Here is a 22,483-nt window from a genome sequence, read left to right on the forward strand (position 1 = left end):
ACAGTGGAAACAGTGTCAGACTTTATTTTTGGGGGGCTCCAAAATCACTGCAGATGGTGACTGCAGCCATGGAATTAAAAGACGCTTACTCCTTGGAAGGAAAGTTATGACCAACCTGGACAGCATATTGAAAAGCAGAGACATTACTTTGCCAACAAAGGTCCATCTAGTCAAGGCTATGGTTTTTCCAATGGTCATGTATGGATGTGAGAGTTGGACTGTGAAGAAAGCTGAGTGCTGAAGAATTGATGCTTTTGAACTGTGGTGTTGGAGAAGACTCTTGAGAGTCCCTTGGACTGCAAGGAGATCCAACCAGTCCATTCTGAAGGAGATTAGCCCTGGGATTTCTTTGGAAGGAATGATGCTAAAGCTGAAACTCCAATACTTTGGCCACCTCATGAGACGAGTTGACTCATTGGAAAAGACTCTGATGCTGGGAGGGATTGAGGGCAGGAGGAGAAGGGGACGACAGAGGATGAGATGGCTGGATGGCATAACCGACTCGATGGACATGAGTTTGGGTGAACTCCGGGAGTTGGTGATGGACAGGGAGGCCTGGTGTGTTGCGATTCATGGGGTCGCAAAGAGTCGGACACAACTGAGCGACTGAACTGACTGACTGACCACCATGACATTTTAAAAATTGTGGTAAAATGTACATAATATTAAGTTTACCATCACCATTTTAACGTTTACCATTCTGAAGCATTAAGTGCATTCAAGGGAATTTGTTTTTAACCAGAGAGAAATCTAACACACCAAATCACTTAAAAATCCCTTTGTTTATTTGAGGACAGCCTTCTGAGTGCTCATGAGAAAACTGAACTTACAACTCGGTGCACACAGCAAGACACAGCCTGTTAGCTGAGTCATGAGAGAAACTGAGCATCAGGGAGGACTGGCCGTGCTCTGCTCTGCACCACAAAAATGATGGCTTTTCTCTTTTGTGTTTTCCTATAGAAAAATAGACTCTCTTGTGGTTAAATGATTTCACCACAAGTAAAATACACGCTATGAAATTGGTTTCAATCACCATTAAATCTCGGTTAACACAGAAGATGGTGATAATTCAGAAATTGCACTTCACCTCAGATGTAGCGAAACTTTTGTGGTTTGCTTGTTTTCGCTTTTTTCTTCTTATACTCTTTTCCTGCCTAGAGCTAAGCCCCTTTCTTTAGTCAATATTACAAAAACCAAAGAAGAACTTTTGGTGTTTGGAATGACTATTAAAATTTGCCATCGCCTTAATGAAGCTGTTGGCAAGCCTGAAATCAGTCCCAAGTGCAGGTCCCAATTTCTAAGCTCAAACAGGAAAAACTTCCAAGTCAAGCTTTGTTTGTCTGACATCTGCCTTTTAAAAACTGATTTTAAATAACTGGAAAAAATATAACTACAATACTAAACTACGGTATGATGCATATTGTTGCTTAGGAAAAGCAAGAAGTTTGCAAAGTGGGTCTCCTTAAGGAAATATATTAAGAAAATAGTAACTTGGGCAGTGCTCAGTTGCTGGGGGCTACCCCAGTGTCTGAGAGCGCTGTGTTTAGTAAATCGCATTCCTTTTTTATCCGCAGCATCAATGCGTATGGGCACAGGGAGGAAGGAGGCAGAATCAGCGAGTTTCACAGAGCGACAGCAGGTGAGACCTGACCTCGGCCGCTGTGTTCATTCAACCCAGCTACAACACTCAAGAGCTTGTCCTGAGTTTCCCTAAGGATTCCTCCAGAAAAATGTACTTTTAGAAAAGGCTTTACGAGTTGATCTTTACTTTCTCTATTTAGAAAACCCTCATTTCCTCTTTAGAAGTGGAAACGTCTGTCTGTCCACTGAAGACAAGGAACCTTCTATCTGCCGAAGCCCACAGGTCCAGGATGAAGGCCGGGAAGTGGAGGGGCAGCGGGGCTGAGGCTGGACACTGGTCCAGACGTCCAGGGGCCACGGCACAGAGCTGGAGACGGGCAGGGGGGCTGTCAAAGGTCCCCAACACAAAGCCGCTCATTGCAGGCTGACGCAGACAGTCCCACCGGCTCCCTCCCCGGCACTTCACTCGAGCTCATCCACCCATTTCTCTGTCTTTCCTCCACCGCGTCGTCCGACAGTTCTCGCCTCTGTGCTTGCCTACGTGCGGTTCCCTCTGCCTGGAATGGGCTTCCCCAGCCAGCCCCATGGCCCCAGCCTCAGTCTCCAGGCCTCTGCTCCAATACCCACTTCGCAGAGCAGCCTTCTCTGGCCTGTCCTCAGGTCCCTTATCCTGCGTTATTTTCCTCCAGAGCTCCTAGGACCTGACTTCACATGTCAGCTTTATCATCTGTCTCCTTGTCAGAAACAGCTGCTTTCCGAGGGCAGGACGTGAGCTGTTTTGTTCAGCAGAGGCCAGCACTCAGGAGGACCTCAACACAGGGGTCTGAATGAACAGGGCAGACCTTCTGACCTTTCTTTCCCGCCTGCCCGCGTGTAAAATGACATCATACTCAGGGCAGCGTCCCTGGAAAGTTCCTTTAGCGACTGTGGCTGCTGTTTTTGGAAAGAGGCATCTATTAAGCAGCAGCTGCACAGCAGGCCCACAGCTCCAAGGGTGCCCGTGACTCCAGTCTGCGACGTGCGTGCTCGTGGGTCATGCTCGGCCCCGCAGAGGAGAACGGGCCTGGGTCACACTGTCCATGGGAACTGGGCCAGGCCACCCTCACCGCAGCCTCCATTCCCGCCACCCCACCATGGCCAGATCCTCCTTTTCACAGCCTCATCTCTTACTCCACTTTTTCCAATCTTCCGTGGGTTCCCAGTCTCTGCCTCAGTTATCCTGAGAGCATCTCTGGGACCAAGACAGCAGAACAAGGGGGCCAGGAGACCCCCGTCCACACAGACCCAGACAGCGGAGCGCCTGGAGGTCCCGTGAGCACTGTGGACACAGTGACACAAGAGGTCACTCGGTGCAAATGGACTGGCTTGAGAGGGGGTGGACGCTGGGGAAACTGATCTGAATCCACCATTCGGCCAAGTTTCATGCTTCCTTTATCTCTGAAATCAGCCTCCCCAGCACTGGCCACCACCCACTCCCACTGCGTCAGGTCTTCAGGGAGGGGTCCAGCTGATACGCCCTGGCACCTGCTCTTTCCGTGACACTCAAGACTCTCCCACTCCGGATCAGCAGGCAAAGATGAACAGCTGTGTTCACGAGCTTCTCAAGACTTAATTTCACTTCTGCATGAGGCTAATAAACCAATTTGTGAAACGTCAGCAGAACTGGCTCTGCCCTTCGCCCCTGAGATGAAAGGGGAGTCTGTTACCTGGTGAAATCCGAATTCCTTTATTCGACTGACAGAATCTGCCAACATTTGGTGAATATTTCTTGAGGAGCTGGAGGACAGCTAAAAATCAAACGAAACACATTTTTATGCCATTTAGAGCTGCAATGCAATTTCAGAAGATCATCTGCTAATGCTTCCCTTGTGTCAATGTTCCCAAACACTGTGCCCCCGCCCCACCGCTGTACCCACGCATTTCCCAGCAACAGGTGAGCTCCTGACTCCATGAAACTCCATAGGAAACCCCGGCATCTGCACTCAGTAGGGTTAGTGGTGAGTTACTGCTCAGAAGCTGAGGGCTGGTGGTTTGCTTGTGTCTTGCTCCCGGCTGGCCCCAGGACCCCTGGGATTACTGAATAAGACATCAACACTACTCCTTAATCTCAATTCTTTCTCTCTCAGTCCCTGATCAGCCTCCCTGTGTGTTTTAGGTCAGACCAGAGAAACACCTTAGTCGTGACCACCACACTGCGCTCGCCTCTCTCCCCATCTAGGGCTGGGACACGCCTGGAGCACTTGGTGCCTGGAGCCCTTCCCCCTCTCCCCGGCGCCCACTGCCACCCAGGCTCCCCAGTGCCACCATGCCCCAGCTCAGAATTTGGGCTACTGCCACTCTATGCAGTCTTCCCAGGAGCCGGCTCCTGCCCATGAGGTTCCCAGTTCCACTGTGGGGATCCCCGGGGCCACCCCTGTGGGCCCCATGCCACCCCCCCAGGCTCTGTGACTGAGTTGGCATAGTACCCCGGGAGCCTCCTAAGACCAGGTCAGTCACACTGGCCACGTCGACTACTCCCTGGCCCAAGCACGGAGTCTGGGCAGTGGCCAGCCTGCAGCCACGTAACCTGTGTGGCTGAGACAGTCACCCTCAACCCACAGGACCGCCACTTCTGAGCCTTATACCTGAGGACTCCTTCCTGGGTCCTGGCATAAGTCAGAAATTGCCTGCAAACATTTCAGCCGGAGGTCAGCATTGGTGCTGAGACTCAGCGCAGAGCACGGGGGGACTTGGGGTCACTTCTATGTCATAAAACAAACCTGCAGGGCCATCTCAACCCCGCCCCTTCCCCACCACAGCTGGCACGTGGCTACCTGCGACACTGTACTTCCCAGCTGGCCGACCCGTTCGGTACCCATGTGAATAATTATCTCCAAAATAACGCAGGTGATAAATGGCATCGGCCACCTCTATGTGTGTGTGTGTGTGTGTGCTAAGTTACTTCAGTCGTGTGCGACTCTTTGCGACCCCATGGACTGTAGCCTGCCAGGCTCCTCTGTCCATGGGATTTTCCAGGCAACAATAGTGGAGTGGTTGCCATTTCCTACTCCGGGGATCTTCCCAACCCAGGGATCAAACCCGCGTCTCTTACATTTGCTGCATTGGCAGTGGGTTCTTTACCACCTGGGAAGCCCCTTATGCCTATTACTTGGCAAATGGATGAATCCTATAGGTTTCACAGTCGCTAACTGCCACATTCTTTTTCCCTCTTATTTTGATATTATGTTAACAAAAGGATGCAGCTCCCTGCACCTAGAGCACAACAGGACAATAACCAGTCCCCCTCCTGATGAGCAGATGAGAAGGTGCCCAGCAGGCTTTGGGGAAGTTGGTCTGTTCAGAAGCCTGAGATGGCTTTGAAGGGCTCAGGCTTGCGGTCTTTGAATGCATTTCCACTAAAGGGAGTGTGAACCTTAAAAACAGGTTCATTCTCCCTTCCCTCAGTGATATGAGATCTGTGGGGCATCATTTTGCAAAAAAGGATCAGTTTCTTCTACGCTGAAAAAGAGGCGGCAGCTAATCGCGCTCCCTTGATACCTTCACAGCTGCTGTGGGCAGTCCCGCAGCCCCAACCCTCCACTCGTGGCCTTCGGAGGGACTCGGGCCTTGGTCACGCACAGAGCTTTGGACCAGGGTTTCATCGGCAGCACCTCCACCATGATCAGCTCCTCAACAAGCCTGCAGTTGTTTCCTGAATAAGCATCAGGCTAATTCCCAGGTGGCTGAGCTGGTAAAGAATCTGCCTGCAGTGCAGGAGACCCCAGTTCGATTCCTGGGTCAGGAAGATCCCCTGGAGGAGGGCATGGCTACCCACTCCAGTATTCTTGCCTGGAGAATCCCATGGACAGAGGAGCCTGGCGGGCTACAGTCCACGGGGTCACAAAGAGTCGGACACGACTGAGCAACTTTCACTTCGCTTCACTCCACATGTCTGACGCTGCTCTTCCAAGTCATGCATTACAGGGTGTGCTCTACCTTGTCAAGGATTTCCCCCCAGCACCTGCCAATGACTGTCGTCTGCTTGGACACAGCACCTTCAACACGCGGCAGGCATTATTCTTTGTCCCTTAGAAGTGCTCCTTCAACGGCGCTAACTGCCTCGCATACACACACAACTGTGTGTTCTCACCACTTGCTTTTTAAAAAACCACCATCTGAATTTCGTCTGTCATCATCATGTTCCCCTTATCACTAGCAACATGCTCATGGCTTCTGCACTTGTCAGATATTACAGCGTTATCAGGATTCTTAAAATAACTCAAATCTAAGCATAAAGGCAGGAACCAGTTTCCAGGACTCCGTGCTGGACCTCTGGTGACCATCAGTGCCACCTACTGGTGCCGCTCAGAACTGACAGTTCTTTCCTTGTCTGAAGGGTTCAGTTCAGTTCAGTTCAGTCGCTCAGTTGTGTCCGACTCTTTGTGACCCCATGAATTGCAGCAGGCCCGGCCTCCCTGTCCATCACCAACTCCCAGAGTTCACTGAGACTCACGTCCATCGAGTCAGTGATGCCATCCAGCCATCTCATCCTCTGTCATCCCCTTCTCCTCCTGCCCCCAATCCCTCCCAGCATCAGAGTCTTTTCCAATGAGTCAACTCGTCTCATGAGGTGGCCAAAGTATTGGAGTTTCAGCTTTAGCATCATTCCTTCCAAAGAAATCCCAGGGCTGATCTCCTTCAGAATGGACTGATTGGATCTCCTTGCTGTCCAAGGGACTCTCAAGAGTCTGAAGGGTTAGGTTTTCTTTTTAGTACCTCAGAGCTCACAAGTTGGTTCTTGAGTAGACAGGATTTAGCATAAATAATTGATGAATTTAGCAACCACTCCAGCGATCGGCTGCTGCTGCTAAGTCGCTTCAGTCGTGTCTGACTCTCTGCGACCCCAGAGACGGCAGCCCACCAGGCTCCCGGTCCCTGGGATTCTCCAGGCAAGAGCACTGGAGTGGGTTGCCATTTCCTTCTCCAGTGCATGAAAGTGAAAAGTGAAAGTGAAGTCGCTCAGTCGTGTCCGACTCCTAGCGACCCCATGGACTGCAGCCTACCAGGCTCCTCCGTCCACGGGATTTTCCAGGCAAGAGTACTGGAGTGGGGTGCCATCGCCTTCGGCACTTCTGTTTAAATCCTTCCACGTGTCTAGAACATACTGTCAACTCTAAAACTGTTCACACGTGCTAAGAACCATGTTTATAAAAATCCTCATTGTAAAGGTGAGCCAAGATTTGCTCTTATTCCAAAGCGTTAAAATAATGTAAAGAAGTTACTCCAGTCTTGCGTAGAGCACGTTCATTCAGATACACGTCCGTGCTTCCAGATTCACAAAACACATCATGTAGAATGGAATAGAGTGGAGGGAGTGTGAGGCAGGAGATCTCCTTTACTGAAAAACAGCCAGATTCAGAGCTCAAAAGCAACGATTCACCGTGCCGGTAGCAGAGGGAGGCGAGCTAAGGATGGCACTCTGAGCACCCCCAACCTGAGGATGAAGCAGCGTCCTGGAGAGGAGCGAAGCCTCTCCGAAGGTTCCACGTGATGCTGTGTTCCAGGGAGCAGACTGTTGTCAGTCCAGTTTGTGGGGCTTCCCAGGTGGTGCTAGTGATAAAGAACCTGCCTACCAATGCGGGAGATGTGAGAGACCCGGGTTCGATCCCTGGGTCGGGAAGATCCCCTGCTGGAGGGCATGGCAACCCACTCCAGTGTTCTGGCCCCAAGAATCCCATGGACAGCGGAGCCTGGCAGGCTGCAGTGCCTGGGTTCACAGAGAGTCAGACACGACTGAAGCGACTTAACACGCACGCACACACATTCCAATTTGTAACACAAGAAAGGCTGGGAAACCAGCTACCTCCCAACATAGATTTTGCTTACAAAGAACTTTCAAATCGATACATCCTTTGACCTTCTTAACACCATAAGGGTGTCAAAGCAAGTGTCATCCCTTTACCACAAAGGTAAGGCCACCTGATCACAGACAGGAAAGCAGGGACTGACACCCACATCCTCTCAGCCTGCTTCTTCCATGGGGCATCCCATAGAACACCCGTCTGCTCTCACACACAGAAGCCTGGACTGTCCCCTCCCATCCTCGGCATCGCAGAGACTTCCGCAGCTGCTGAAACTCTACCAGCAGAATGAAAGCAATTGTGTCTGCTTCTTATTTGCTTTATTTAAAACCAAAAACTGTCACGCAATATTTATGCAAAAGTTCCAGAAAATAAGGAGAAAGCTTGGGAGCCAATGACCTCAGGAGACAGCTGACTTTCTGCAGACACCAAGTCAGAATGGTCCACTCCAATCAGTGCGGACCAAGGCCTGGGAGTAGAGCCCCTCCACACTGACCAACAGGCTTTATAAATACATATAAATTCGTTTAAATCGGAAGTATGGCCACTCAAATCTACATAAGCAATGTGGTAACAAAAGACTCTGCCAGCAACATCACTATTACATGGTTACAAACTGTATCTCCTCCAGAGACTGTATGTCACACGAAGATTATTCTAATTATATTCCCTTTTTAAACTGGTTTGAAAAGTGGTTCCTTCCTGCTTCTAACCAAATATTTACTCTGTTTGAAAGTAGGATTATACAATCAAACAAATGTCAAGAGACTTTCATTCCCAATAAACCAAAAAGCTCTAAAAGACAGAACATTTTCAGCACTGGCTTTTTTATGGTGAAGAAGGAAATGATGAATCCAGGAGTTAAAATCAAGAGTTTACGTTTGAAAACAAACCGCTGGGTTAAGTATTCGCTCCTCCTGTCCGTACACCTCTTAAATCCACGGTGTTCCTTCATAGACTGATGGTCGGCATAATAACCTCTGTGAGGGCAAAGACCACGTCGGCTTAATTAACTCACTGATGTCTGGAGCCTCAGCAAAGGGAACAGTGACTGGGCATATAGTAGGGCCTCAATAAATACCTGGTGAATAAGTGGACACACTATAAACTCACCAGCACTTTCTAAATCATGAGGAGATACTCTGTGTAGTTTCTTCTTAGTCTTACTTGCTGAGGCTGTGCTGGGTCTCTCTTGCCAAGTCCAGCTTTCCTAGTTGCAGTGAGCAGGGGCCCCTCTCGAGTTTCGGTGTGTAGGCTTCTCATTGCAGAGATTTCTCTTGGACTTCCCTCATAGCTCAGTTGGTAAAGAATCTACCTGCAGTGCAGGAGACCTGGCTTCAATCCCTGGGTCAGGAAGATCCCCCGGAGAAGGACATGGCAACCCACTCCAGTTTTCTTGCCTGGAGAATCCCATGGACAGACGGCACGTGGAATCTTCCCAGACCTGGGATCGAACCCCTGGTCCTCTGCACTGGCAGGCAGATTCTTAACCACTGGACCACCAGGGAAGTCCCAGTTTAGTTTTAATACTAATAAGAAAGACTGAATTCAAATCCTCCAAAAAAAATCGATGGCTTGTCTCCCCACTTTGCTAACCAGGTCACTGGAATAATCAGATTCCTATTTCTATGCCCAGCCATTTTAAGTAAAAAGAGAATTTCCCAGTGATGACTCTAACAGGAAGCTTTTGAGCGCACTGCGGGTTTAACTTCTTTTTTTTTCTTTCTAAAACAGTGAGAGAGGCAGAATAATAAAACTGCGCTTTGACAAAGGATAATAATACAGAGAAAGTGGAGGTACATTCATAACGCCAACTAGACTAAGAAGAGGAAAAAGGGACAATCAATTTTACTGCTGAAAATACAGTGTGGTCCCAGTGGAGAGATTTCACTGAGACATGAATTAGGACAACGGAGACCCTAGAGAATCTTTTCCCCATTCCTCCAACATTGTTTCTAGCAAAATCTATACATGGAGACTCCTGGAGAGCGTGATTTGAAAATACAGTGGTTTTGATGTGTAATTTTATGGCACCTCTTTAAATAATGCATTGTCTTTTCTGGCCAAGTCGCTTCACTCATGTCCGACTCTGTGTAACCCTACGGACTGTGGCTGGCCAGGCTCCTCTCTCCGTGGGGATTCTCCAGGCAAGAATACTGGAGTGGGTTGTCATGCCTTCCTCCAGAGGATCTTCCCGACCCAGGGACTGAACCCGAGTCTCTTGTGTCTCCTGCATTGACAGGCGGATTCTCTACCACGAGCGCCACTTGGGAAGCCCACCGTCTTTAGTGTCTGAGTTTATTTTGAGCAGAGCTAAGCATGGTACAGTCATGCCGCATGAAGGGCTGCCCACCAGCATCACATCTCACCCACAACTCCTCCAAGCAACGTGCAGACAGCAGGACTGGAAAGTAATATCCTTGGAAACATAATTGTCAGAGATAGTCAGGGTTGTAGGGCAACGAGCTTCAGCTATGAAAGCGTCTCAGAGGCCCCGTTTACATTTAAATATATTACCATGAATATTTATGTATTTACTATATATAATATAAACATAACATACATAAGGACATAACATACATAAGGATAGTAACAAAGAATTGTTAAGAAAGTAGTCAGAGCCTTCAAAACATGGTTCATTTGGGAAGTCTTGACATAAAATAAAATAGGAACGCACCAATAAACAATAATAGAAACTTGGGGCTTTCCTGGTGGCTAGTGGTAAAGAATCTGCCTGCCAACGCAGGAGACACGGGTTTGATCCCTGATCCAGGAAGATCCCATGTGCCCCGGAGCAACTAAGTCCATGAGCCATAATTATTGAGCTTATGCTTAGAGCCTGGGAGCCACAACTCCTGAGCCCGAGCACAGCAAGCAGAGAAAAGCTCGAGCGGCGATCAGGACTCAGCACAGCCAAAAATAAACAAGTAAAATGATTTTTTAAAAATAATAATAATAGACAATAGCAGTTCTGTCATATATCATACTTTACGAATCACCTCTCTATGTTATTTCATCTAATTCTCACATCCAACCCAGTGATTTGTAGCTACTTCACCTCCACTTTTCAGAACAGGACACTGAGCCCCAGAAAGGTCCTCTGACTCGGGGTCTGCATCTTTCTCCCCAACACACGCTCTCCCACTGAGGTGGATAAACGAATTGATGCCGGCATCACCGGCACAGCCCAGCGTGAAGCTGTGTCACCAGTTTCATAATGTACAACTCTCAACACCAGAACTGTTCTCGTTTGTAACTCACTTTATATTAAGTTCTTTATGTAACATACTTCTTCTAAAACTCCAACAGCTTAAATGAGCTTTTGGGGCTTCTCTGATGGCTCAGATGGTAAAGAATCTGCCTGCAAAGCAAGAGATCTGGGTTCGATCTGTGGGTCAGGAAGATCCCCTGGAGAAGGGAATTGCCATTCCCCACCTACTCCAGTATTCTTGCCTGGAAAATCCCAAGGATAAAGAGCTTGGCTGGCTACAGTCCAGGGGTTGCAAAGAGTTGGACATGACTTGGCAACTAACATTTTCACTTTCTACTTTGAAGGGCTTAGGATTCTGTGAGTATAGCTTATACAAAATTTTATTCTACAAACTACCACGAAATTCTATTACACTTACACGAAATCAGCTTGGGAAACTGTGTAACTGATTATGGCTCCACTCTTGAGTTAATAAAATGGTCCCAGTTAATTCCTCAACTGTTTTTACTTGGAATACTCAATACTTTCTCACAAAAAAATAATACTGAAATGCTTCCTTCGTGTAGACTAGGAGGGAACAGACATCAGGGACATAGTTAGTGGTTTGGAATTTTATCTGTTTTGTTCACATCCAACTCAACCCTCAAAATTCCATGTGCATTTCAGGAATACATGTCCCCTCCTGTTTGCAGTGGTTTCCTTATTATTAGTCCCTCTGGGGGGCTGGGAACACATCTGTCTGCAGACAAGAGCCAGCTGTCCCGCAAGGGCTCCACCAAGCCCTGGCACAGGGCACCTACCCCTCGGTGGAGGCGGGCTCTCCACCTGCATACTACCCGCCAAGGTTAAGCCACCAAGGGACCTACGCTAATACTACTTTTCATTCTTCTTTTATAATTTTATTTATTTTTGGCTGTGCTGGGTCTTCATGGCTGCACAAGCTTTTCTCTAGTTGCGGCGAGTGGGGGCTACTCTCCAGGTGCAGTATATGGGCTTCTCACCATGGAGGCTTCTCATTTCAGAGTCCAGGCTCTAGGGCACGCGGGATTCAGCAGCTGTGGCCCCTGGGCACTAGGGCACCGGCTCAGTAGGTGTGGTGCCTGGGCTTAGTTGCTCCTCCATATGTGGTATCTTCCCAGGTCAGGGATTGAACCATGTCTCCTGCTTGGCAGGGGCACTCTTTCCCACTGGGCCAGGGAAGTCCTACTTTTCACTCTCAACAGAAAGCCTGTGCCACAGAGAACCCCAAACTTTGGGTGCCAGACAACAGCGCCTCAAGATGGATAAGAGTCGAAAAGTGAAAACCAAGCATTTTCTTTTCCATCCTGTCCAAGTGGTATGATTGCAACACCTTGTTTCTGAGTCTCTCCTTTATGAAGACAAGCAACCGAAATCCAGCTTCAGAGAATTACTGGTGAGCGAGCAGACAGCAAGCTTAACAACTTTGCTCTGGGAGGGACGAGGGAGGTAAGGAAGAAGGGAAACCTGAGAGGAAGCCTTTCATCGCGTCTGAACATCATCTTACAGGTACTGCTTCACTGCGCCCTACGGAAGGGAACATCACCTACGAGCCAGAGTAACACCTCAAAACACAACTGGACGCCACACCTTTCAAGGCCAACTTTACAATCAAAGCGCACATTTTAGAGGCATGTTTTTTTCATTGGTTGCTTTACTGAAATGACAGGTGCAAAAGCAGGTACCAGAACCTTGGGCAGTGTGGGAGGGGGGGGTGTGTGTGTGTGTGTGTGTGCGTGTGCGTGCGTGCGTGCGCATACTAGGAGTGGAAAGGCAAGCAGTCTCATCTCCAGCTCCATGTGGTTAAAGAAGATACAACATATGACAGGGAAGAGTCCTGCTCAAGGATTTTTATAATATGCTAGCTTCAAGATCTTTTTCTGTTTTTTTGGAATGCTTTGAATTCCAGATGTTTGTTTTAATTTTTTTACAATCTCCTGTTTTGCAATATAGTCCACTTTGAAGGCCATTTCTGTAAAAACAAGTAATTCTCTGGAAATAAAATCTATAAGTGAGCAGATAGCTTTATTCGAGGTCCTCTCTGGGGCAAGGACAGTCAGTCTACTGATGGAGAGTCAGTCCCCAGCCTACAAATCACCCGACGCAGACACACACAAGGGCTTATCTTTGAATTAGCGCCCCAGCCACCCCTCTCCCGACCACATTCAGACCTGTCCTGTTCCCTCCCATATTCTCCCGCAGGAAGGGGTTACACATTGACTGCTTCGGGGGGATGGGAAGCTGTCAACACAGGGGGTCCCTAAGGGTCTCTCTGCTCAGCAGAGGGGTGCTCCTGGTTCTACCTAAACTCCCCCGGGGAGGGTACCTGTTCACACAGTACTTCTCCTGCCATTTTCTCGGGCTCCAATTAAGTCCCCATCAGACTTGTCTCTGCCTGAGAACGGCCTCTGCTTCCCAACCTGCCTGTCTCAGAACCTGGCTGGGTGACAGCTAAGTTCTGATATTTATCATCACCTCCCGCTCAGCGACAGACTCTGAGCAATGCTGGAGTGTTTGCTGTCCTCCACCGAGAACCACAACACTCTCACTAAATGTTAAGCAGACCATCAGTCTGAGTCTCCCAAGTGCTGTCACCACTGCCAAGAACAAGGGGAGGGCAGGTATTCTGCCGAAGGCAACAGCTTTCGAATACATGCCAGGCAGTCAGCCCTGATCTAGGCATCCTTTCTGCCTCCTCCTCAACTGCGCAAGCCACACAGCCTCTGCCTGCCTCCACCCTCTCCTCTGAAAAATGACAAGGACCACAGCTGTGCTTGTGGTGAGAGCAGCATCTTATAACTGAAGGACTTCAGGGGACAATTCTTGCTGCTTCCATGAGATAAGACTAGGAAAGCATTTGCATACATTTTTTTCAGCTTCTTTTGTAAAGAAACAATATTGCTAATTTAATCCCTATTTTATGGCGGGAACTGATTCCGCTAGAGGGACAGAGCTGCTTCAAAGGGGGCCCATTCCCAGACCAGCAATCTTCTACTGTGTCAGCTCTACAGTTTCAAGAAATCTGGTACTTAATCAGCCAGTCTTACTTTTGGCCATCCATTTATTAAAATGAAAAATTTAAGTTTACATAAATATATTCTTAAAAAATGTTTTTAAAAAGATTATCTTGAGTGATAGAGATACTGGACTCCAAGTTTTCTAAATCCTGAAGCAGAGATTAAACAACTCTTCTCAAATCCCCCACATATGCTTCTTGCTTCCCTGGTGGCTCAGTTGGTAAAGGATCTGCTTGCAATGTAGGAGACCCAGGTTCGATTCCTGGGTCGGGAAGATCCCCTGGAGAAGGAAATGGCAACCCACTCCAGTACTCTTGCCGGGAGAATCCCATGGACTGTAGCCTGCCAGGCTCCTCTGTCCATGGGGTCCCAAGAGTCGGACACGACTCAGCGACTAAACCACCAGCACCAAATGTAAGGGTGAAGCAGACAGTCTCCACCCTCAGAACTGAGGCAAACCTTTCATTGTTCTAGAAGACACCTCCTTGGATAAAGCCGTTTGCAGATGAAGATATAAAATAAAGCACTGTTTCATTGGTACAGAACAGTCCAGTTGTAGACCTAAAGATTGGGCTGTTCACTGCTCTGGTTCCATGAAAGTAAGGGTACAGGTCTCTACATTTTTTATATGTAAGGAGATTAACTAGGCCCAGGTAGGCCAAGAGATACGGGTTTGAGTCTGGAGGTGGAGGGCTGTGGGGAAAAGCTCAGAATACGACAGCCAGTTGACTAGGGAGCACGTAATTTGTACTTTATTTCCAGACAGGAGGCCGGGTTAACCTCACCCTCTACTGCTGGGTCTGGACCTCACATCCCTGCCCAATTCCCACTCAGATGTGAACATCCAGTCCTGGTGACATGATTTACCCAGTGAAACTGCATAGAAACCCTCTGTAACAGCTGCAGAGACCTGAGAAGATAGTCACATTCAGGCCACACAGGCACGAGAGTTGTTTAGGATCATGAGTATTTAGAGCTAGAAGGAAACTCTGTGGATTCCTTTTTGCAAACAGAGCATCTGCGGACAGGGCACAAGGATGAAGGGGCCCTGGCTGCGGGGAGGAGAGCTGTGATCCATTAGTGATGTCTGTGCGGACAGGGCACAAAAGAGGAAGGGGCCCTGGCTCTGGGGAGGAGAGCTGTGATCCATTAGTGATGTCTGTGCGGACAGGGCACAAAAGAGGAAGGGGTCCTGGCTCTGGGGAGGAGAGCTGTGATCCATTAGTGATGTCTGTGCGGACAGGGCACAAAAGAGGAAGGGGTCCTGGCTCTGGGGAGGAGAGCTGTGATCCATTAGTGATGTCTGTGCGGACAGGGCACAAAAGAGGAAGGGGTCCTGGCTCTGGGGAGGAGAGCTGTGATCCATTAGTGATGTCTGTGCGGACAGGGCACAAAAGAGGAAGGGGTCCTGGCTCTGGGGAGGAGAGCTGTGATCCATTAGTGATGTCTGTGCGGACAGGGCACAAAAGAGGAAGGGGTCCTGGCTCTGGGGAGGAGAGCTGTGATCCATTAGTGATGTCTGTGCAGGTGCAGGCGTAGGAGCAGTCTTGTGCTCCGTGGCGACAGACCATTTAAACGCCTCTCAATTGGATCTGCATATTTTTCCCTCAGAGTGTGCCCAGACAGTCACTTGTGTCCAACTCTTTGCCACCCCATGGACTGTAGCCCGCCAGGCTCCTCTGTCCATAGGATTCTCTGGGCAAGAATACTGGAGTCGGGTGCCAGCTCCTCCTCCAGAGGATCCCTCAGAGGGTAAGCATTTCAAAAAACATCTCATGTTCTAATCCATTCTTGTGCATTTAAAAAAAATTTTCAGGGTCTTAATTTTTAAATTTACTTGTAATCTTTAAATTTGTAAATTTGTAGCAATGAGGTAATTTTCTAAAAGGAAATTTGTTATGGGTGAACTTGATTTCATAAAAATCAAACGTAAACATCTGTATTTACACCCAAAATATCCGAAGTAGACTAGTCAGTCATTATAAAATGTACTATGTGATGCTATTAAATAACTGGTCAATACAAATGTATATTAGTTTATATAGATTTATAAATGGGTGAATAGGTAGGGAGGCAGGTCAGATGGATGGATAAATGGATAGATAGCTTTTGGATGATTAACACATGCTCCTATAGTTAAAAAAAAATCATTGCTAACAAAGATAAATACTACATGTCTGACTCTTTGTGACCCCGTGGACTGTAGCCTACCAGGCTCCTCTGTCCATGGAATTTACCAGGCAAGAACACAGGACTGGGTTGCCATTTCCTTCTCCAGGGGATCCTCCCAACCCAGGGATCGAACCTGGATCTCCCGCATTGCAAGCAGACACTTTACCATCTGAGCCACCAGTGATTTGGATACGTTTTCATTAAAAAGTTATATTTTTCAAATACTGGGGGGAAGAAGCCTCTCACTTCACAGATAAGGAAAAACAGAATCCTGCAGACACAGAGTGAGGATGAAAGCGCCGGTCTTCTGGGTCATTTACCGTGTTTGCTCTCATTATGCTTCCACAGCACAAAAGTCTCCTCCAAGTCCACAACCCCTTTGGAACAATAATGAAATCCAACCAGTTCTGAATGTATGCAACTTATCCTCAGGAGAAAATGTGACTTGGACTACCATGAGGCCGTTTACAGTATTTACCATCACTGATCAGAGTGTAACTAAGCCCTGCTGGCGGAGAAGGCGATGGCACCCCACTCCAGTACTCTTGACGGAGGAGCCTGGTGGGCTGCAGTCCATGGGGTCACTAAGAGTCGGACACGACTGAGTGACTTCACTTTCACTTTTCACTTTCATGCACTGGAGAAGGAAATGGCAACCCACTCCAGTGTTCTTGCCTGGAGAATCCCAGGGACGGGGGAGCCTGGTGGGCTGCCGTCTCTGGGGTCGCACAGAGTCGGACACGACTGAAGCGACTTAGCAGCAGCAGCAGCAAGCCCTGCTGGGGATACTACACATTACACTGTATAGACACAGCATTTCTTTTATAAAGTCTGAAAAAATCTGAAATCTAAAACGCATCTGGCCCAGGGGTTTGGATAACGGAGGGCAGGCCAGCACTGCTGAGCCCTCCACCTTCAGGGTGTGGTGGGCAGTGAAAGTCAAAGACGCTCAGTTGTGTCCGACTCTTTGCAACCCCACGGACTATACAGCCCATGGAATTCTCCAGGCCAGAATACTGGAGTGGGTAGCCTTTCCATCCTCCAGGGGATCTTCCCAACTCAGGGATCGAACCCAGGTCTCCCACACTGAAGGTGGATTCTTTACCAGCTGAGCCACCAGGGAAGGAAAGGTATGCTTTTAATTTCTGGGGCTCAAAAAAAGGCAGGTGTTTTTAATTCCTGGGGCTTCCCTGGTGGCTCAGTGGTAAAGAATCTGCCTGCCAATGCAGGAGACGTGAGTTCGATCCCTGGGTTGGGAAGATCCCCTGGAGGAAGAAATGGCAACCCAGCCCAGTATTCTTGCCTGGAGAATCCCATGGACAGAGGAGCCCGGCGGGCTACAGTCCACAGAGTCGCCAAAGAGTTGGTCACAACTTAGCAACTGAACAACAACAATTTTTAATCTCCAGTTTTTACAGAGGAGAAGACAGAGGCTCCAAGAGGTTCTGAGATTTGTCTGCCGGCCCTCGGGAGAAGCCGGGTCACACAGACTCAGCGCTGCCAGGCGCAGGGCAGATATCAAGCGGTCTGGCTGAGGCAGCAGCAGGGCTGGGATGTAAGCTGTGGGGATGCTGCCTCGATCCCCTCTCCACTCCCTGCTCACTCCCTCCCCTCTCTCTTTCTCCCTGTTTTCTTACAGAAGAAAGTCTACTGTTTAATTTGAAAGCCAGCAACATCTGGATCTAAAGCATTCCTGCTTTAGGAGGGAAAAAAGCAAAATCTTGAATCCCCAGGGTGTAATGGTGAGGGTGCAGCCGGTTCCTCCCCAGCAGAAGAGAGGGCCTGGCCCCGCCTCTAACACAGGCCCCACCCAGCCACGGGCCAGCCCCTTCCACTCCAAGAACACACCTGGTTTTACATCCCAGACGGCAGCTCTGAGGATGGAGTGGGATCCTGAAACCAAGTCCTCCGGCAGCTGTCCAGGGACACCTGCACGTAAAGGGTCAAATTCCTGGCCCCAGCCACGACTGCCCCAGCTACCAGCACAAAAGCAAACCTGTCTTTTCACCGAAGAATATCCCGGGCTCCTGGCTACACCCTTAGGATGTTCTGCTTTCGCCTCTTGGCATCCTCTTAAGGTGATTTCATCTTATTCAAAATATTAGTGGGTAAAGAGAGCAGATGGGGTTTCTCTGGTGGCTTAGAAGGTAAAGAACCCACCTGCAATGCAGGAGACTCAGGTTCGATCCCTGGATTTCGAAGATTCCTCTGGAGGAGGAAATAGCAATCTACTCCAGTATTCTTGCTGCAAGAATCCCATGGACAGAGGAGCCTGGCGGGCTACAGTCCATGGGTTCGCAAAGAGCTGGACACAACTGAGCAACTGACACTTTCATTTTCAAAGAGAGTGGATAACGAAGGATTAACAGTGGGATTTGCCCTGAGTCCTACACAGGCCCAAAGGGGCCCCAGACTATATGTCTATCACAATGTGTCCCACCTCCATACTTTCATAAGACAATCAGAGCAGAGCTGAAAAGGCACCAGCTGGTACAAATGCAGAGACCCAGTCCACTCCTGTTGTTCAGTCGCTAAGTTGTGTCCGACTCTTTGTGACTTCATGGACTGCAGCACACCAGGCTTCCCTGTCCTCCACTGTCTCCCAGAGTTTGCTCAGATTCTTGTCCATTGAGTCGGTGATGCCATCCAACCATCTCATCCTCTGTGGTCCCTTCTTCTGCTGTCTTCAGTCTTTCCCAGCATCAGGGTCTTTCCCAATGAGTCAGCTCTTCTCACCCAGGTGGCCAAAGATTGGAGCTTTTTATGATTCTGGAAAATCGACTGTTCTTTAAATCCTCCCATGGTTATTCAGATAAGCATTATGATCACAAACTTCAATAAAAATGCTTGATAGTTTTTCTTTTCATAATAAATTTTAGGCCTTGTGTAGACAATGAAATTTTAAAGACATGACCATATCCTTTTATTGATAGATACTATGGTTAAATTTATATATTTTCTTGGGCTCCAAAGTCACTGCAGACAGGGACTGCAGCCATGAAATTAAAAGATGATTGTTCCTTAGAAGAAAAGCTATGAGAAACCTAGACGGTATATTAAAAAGCAGGACACAACTTTGCCAACAAAGGTTCCTGTAGTCAGAGCTATGGTTTTTCCAGAAGTCATGTACAGATGTGAAAGCTGAACCACAAAAAAAGCTGAGCACCAAAGAACTGATGCTTTCAAATTGTGGTGCTGGAGAAGACTCTTCAGAGTCCCTTAGATTGCAAGATCAAATAAGTCAATCCTAAAGGAAATCAACCCCGAATATTCACTGGAAGGACTGAGGCTGAAGCTCCAATAATTTGGCCACCTGATGCAAAGAGCCAACTCATTGGAAAAGACCCTGATTCTGGGAAAGACTGGGGCAAAAGGAGAAGAGAGTGGGAGAGGATGAGATGGTTAAATAGCAACACTCACTCAATGGACATGAATCTGAGAGAACTCTGGGAGACAGTGAAGGACAGGGAAGCCTGGTGTGATGCAGTTCATGGGATCACAAAGAGTCAGACACGACTTAGTGACTGAACAACAATGGTTAAGTTATGGCTGCAACACGGAAATCTTTACAGCGAAAGTCTGGACTGCATTTTGGAAACATGCATTGTCTCAGCTTCTCACCAGAGTTCTTTCCCAAGGAGCAGATCTGGAGAAGACAACGAATCTGTACATTGGAATTATGATGGGAGTGGGAGTTAAGTCAGATATAGGAAAACAAGGACTTTCAGAGATTCAGGGGCAGATTAGTCTCTTCGGGCATTAGTCTGTGGATGTGCACACAGAAATCATACTCATGTCGTAAAATGAAATAATTCCACGAGAAAAAGCTTTGCAAACTCTAAATCAAAATGTGTGTATTTTATTCTTTTATATAAAATCAGCTTCCCTGGCAGCTCAGACGGTAAGGAATCCACCTGCAATGCAGGAGATCGGGGTTCAATCCCTGGGTGGGGAAGATATGCTGGAGAAAGAAATGGCAACCCACTCCAGTATTTCTGCTTGGAGAATCCCATGGACAGAGGAGCCTGATGGGCTTACAGTCCACGGGTTGCAAAGAGTCAGACACGACTTAGCAACTAAGCACACATATAAAATTAACTTACATGTCCACCTCAAGGAGCATGAGAAATCCTTGATGTTTCTAAACCAGACTCAGACTAGTCTTTATGGCTAATGCATTCTGACGTATGGCAGAAACCAGCACAAGATGGTAAAGCAATTATCCTTCATTAAAAAAACAAACAAACAAACCAGCAACTCCTCCAGCATTTGGTTCCTGTTTATGCTGATGACACCCTCATTCCCCTAGGCGTCCAAGCTTGGAAACCTGTGCTAGAGACCTCTATCTGATGCAAGAATGCAAGACCTACTCTGATGCAAGAATGGTCAGTTCCTCTGAAAACAAATCTGCTCAGGTCAGCCCCTTGCTCAGAAATCACTGACAACTGGCAACTCTTCTTGCACAACAGGTCGCCCCAAGACCCTCCCGTCTGGCCCACCCATCCTTCACTCCATCCCTGCCTCTGCACGCCCCCCCCAGCCACACAGCCCCGCCCAGCAGTCTCTCTGCTGGAACCTCCAGCCCCAGGCACCCTGTGCAGTCACCTCCAGCTCTGAGTCCCCTGTAGAGCCATTCTGTCCTCCCCACCCCACCCCCACCCCCAGTGATGCTCACGTCCCCAGGCTAAGAGGACAGAAACACACCCCGGTCCCTGGACCACTGCTTCCGCTTGAAATGACACTTTATGTGAAGTCTCTCTTGCTTCCTCAGTTATGAAGTCCACAACGGCAGTGATCCCATTTTTACTCCTATGGTGTAATCTCAGTCCTGGTACATAACGGTACTTGTTCATTGAACGAGTAAATCAATCCATCTTGGGGTCTTCTCCTCCATGTACCCCCCAGCCCCGCTCAACATCCTCCAAGAAGTAAACAGCACACCCAGAACCAGAGGGCCGGAGCCCTCACAGAAGCCAGGCCGCTGCAAATCCCCTGCTAGCTCTCCGGGTAATTAAGTTCTTGGCAGAAGAAATAACTTCATCATCTAGTTTTATTATTCTTCCAAACCACAATCCCAGAAGCAAATTGCGTTTGAGCTCTTGTAAATGACCTGACACCTCAGAGAATTCATTCTAGCTCTGAGGACAGAGCTCTTGTTGTGTGGAGGCCAACGGCTGTTCCACAAACCAGGCAGACCCTATGAAACCAACAGGCCCTGACGCTTCGTCCTCAAAAGGGGTCAGGTCAGCCCCTTGCTCAAAAATCATTGACAACTGCCAACCATTCTTGCACAACAGGTCACCCACAAGACCCTCCCTGTCTGGCCCCATCCACCCTTCACTCCATCATTGGGGTGAAGCGGGGGGGACTCATGAGGACACAGTCTAGATCTCGGAGGAGCCGGTGTTCCAGGCCCAGCAAACCGCAGTCTTAACCGCCAGACCTGGCCCTGCCCGCCCTGGTGAGGGGAGCTGGCTGCGGTGTGCGCACGCCAGTCCCGGAGGCCACGGGACCAGGAGCTCTGCCGTCCACCAGCCAGCCCTTCGAGAAAGACCCTGCCGACCCATTACAGAAAAATGTAACAGGAAAATAATAACCCTGGGGATGTCTTAACAATGCACAGTTTTCTATTTAGAGTTCTCTCCTCACAACTTCTCCCATGAAAAAGGGGGCTCTATGTTGTTTGTGAGGAAGCAGGTGAGTCCATCCCCCTAAGGAATAACCGCAGGGCCTTCAAGGCAGGAGGAACCTTTTCCAGAAAAGCCCCTTTAGGATCCCGATGCCCCGGGGCCCCAACACCTCTGTCTCCCTGTCGTGAAGTTCCGCATGGTTTAGAGACATGACTCACGGGCGCTGTCTGCTCTGCGAGGGGTGCAGCCGGCCCACAGCCTCGGCCTGGCGTCCCCGCCTCTGCCACCTTGTCGCCCACATTCCCGGTCTCCCCGGCACCGGGCGCCCGCCCCTCGGAGGATGGCAGCTTTGATTTCGAGCTGCTGCTGAGCTCTCCAGGCTGAGCTTTTCTGAGGAGAAACAAACGTGGAATTATCAAAACACATCCTGCAGTAAAGACAGCTTTCCCCCAAGTGGATGTCTACGTTCAAACGACGTGAACGGTCTTGATGCCAGGCTGAGCCCTTGCGAAGTATTTAAAGACATTAACCAAGTCCTCACAGCAGCCCTGGGGGCAGGGTGCGGTTACCCTGGCTTTGCTGTAAGAGGCTCAGGATAACCGTTATCCCGCATCCAAGGCCTGGCAGTGGCCAGGACTGGAATCCAGGCCTGCCCGGCTCCCGCATGAGAAGCTGAACAGCCTTCCTTCTGTTCGGGAATACAGCAGACAGCCTTCGCGTCCTCAGCAGCACAGAGTCCCTTTTTTTTTTCCCTGTGTGCCCACCTACGGCTGTGAAGTCACAGCCCTGAGGCACGGGACAGAGGCCCCCTGTCTGCTCCCGTTTCTCCTCTCATGCAGGGCTGCCCACACTCGGGGGCAGGGGGGCCCAGAAGCCACCCTAGCACCCGGCAGAGGCGACCCATGCCCTGCCCCGTGTCTGCCACCCGTGACCTCCCTGTGTCTGCAGTGATTATGTCACTTCCTCACTCAGCACCTCCTCACTGTCCACAGAATGAGATCCAGAGTCCTAAAT

General features: G+C 49.0%; 1 protein-coding gene across 3 annotated transcripts in view; it reads right to left on the minus strand.

Moving 5' to 3' along the window:
- Positions 1-22,483, minus strand: part of SH2D4A (SH2 domain containing 4A) — a 56,720-nt gene that overhangs the window by 22,740 nt on the left and 11,497 nt on the right. For all 3 annotated transcript variants that reach the window (XM_010846401.1, XM_010846400.1, XM_010846402.1), the window contains 2 exons: positions 21,688-21,859; positions 3,288-3,368 (listed from right to left, as the gene is read on the minus strand). In XM_010846401.1, the coding sequence (XP_010844703.1) occupies positions 3,288-3,368; positions 21,688-21,859 (253 nt within the window). The remainder of the gene's footprint in view (positions 1-3,287; positions 3,369-21,687; positions 21,860-22,483) is intronic.

This window comes from Bison bison, unplaced genomic scaffold (genome assembly GCF_000754665.1).
Source record: "Bison bison bison isolate TAMUID 2011002044 unplaced genomic scaffold, Bison_UMD1.0 scf7180017864236, whole genome shotgun sequence".
Lineage (NCBI taxonomy): Eukaryota > Metazoa > Chordata > Mammalia > Artiodactyla > Bovidae > Bison > Bison bison.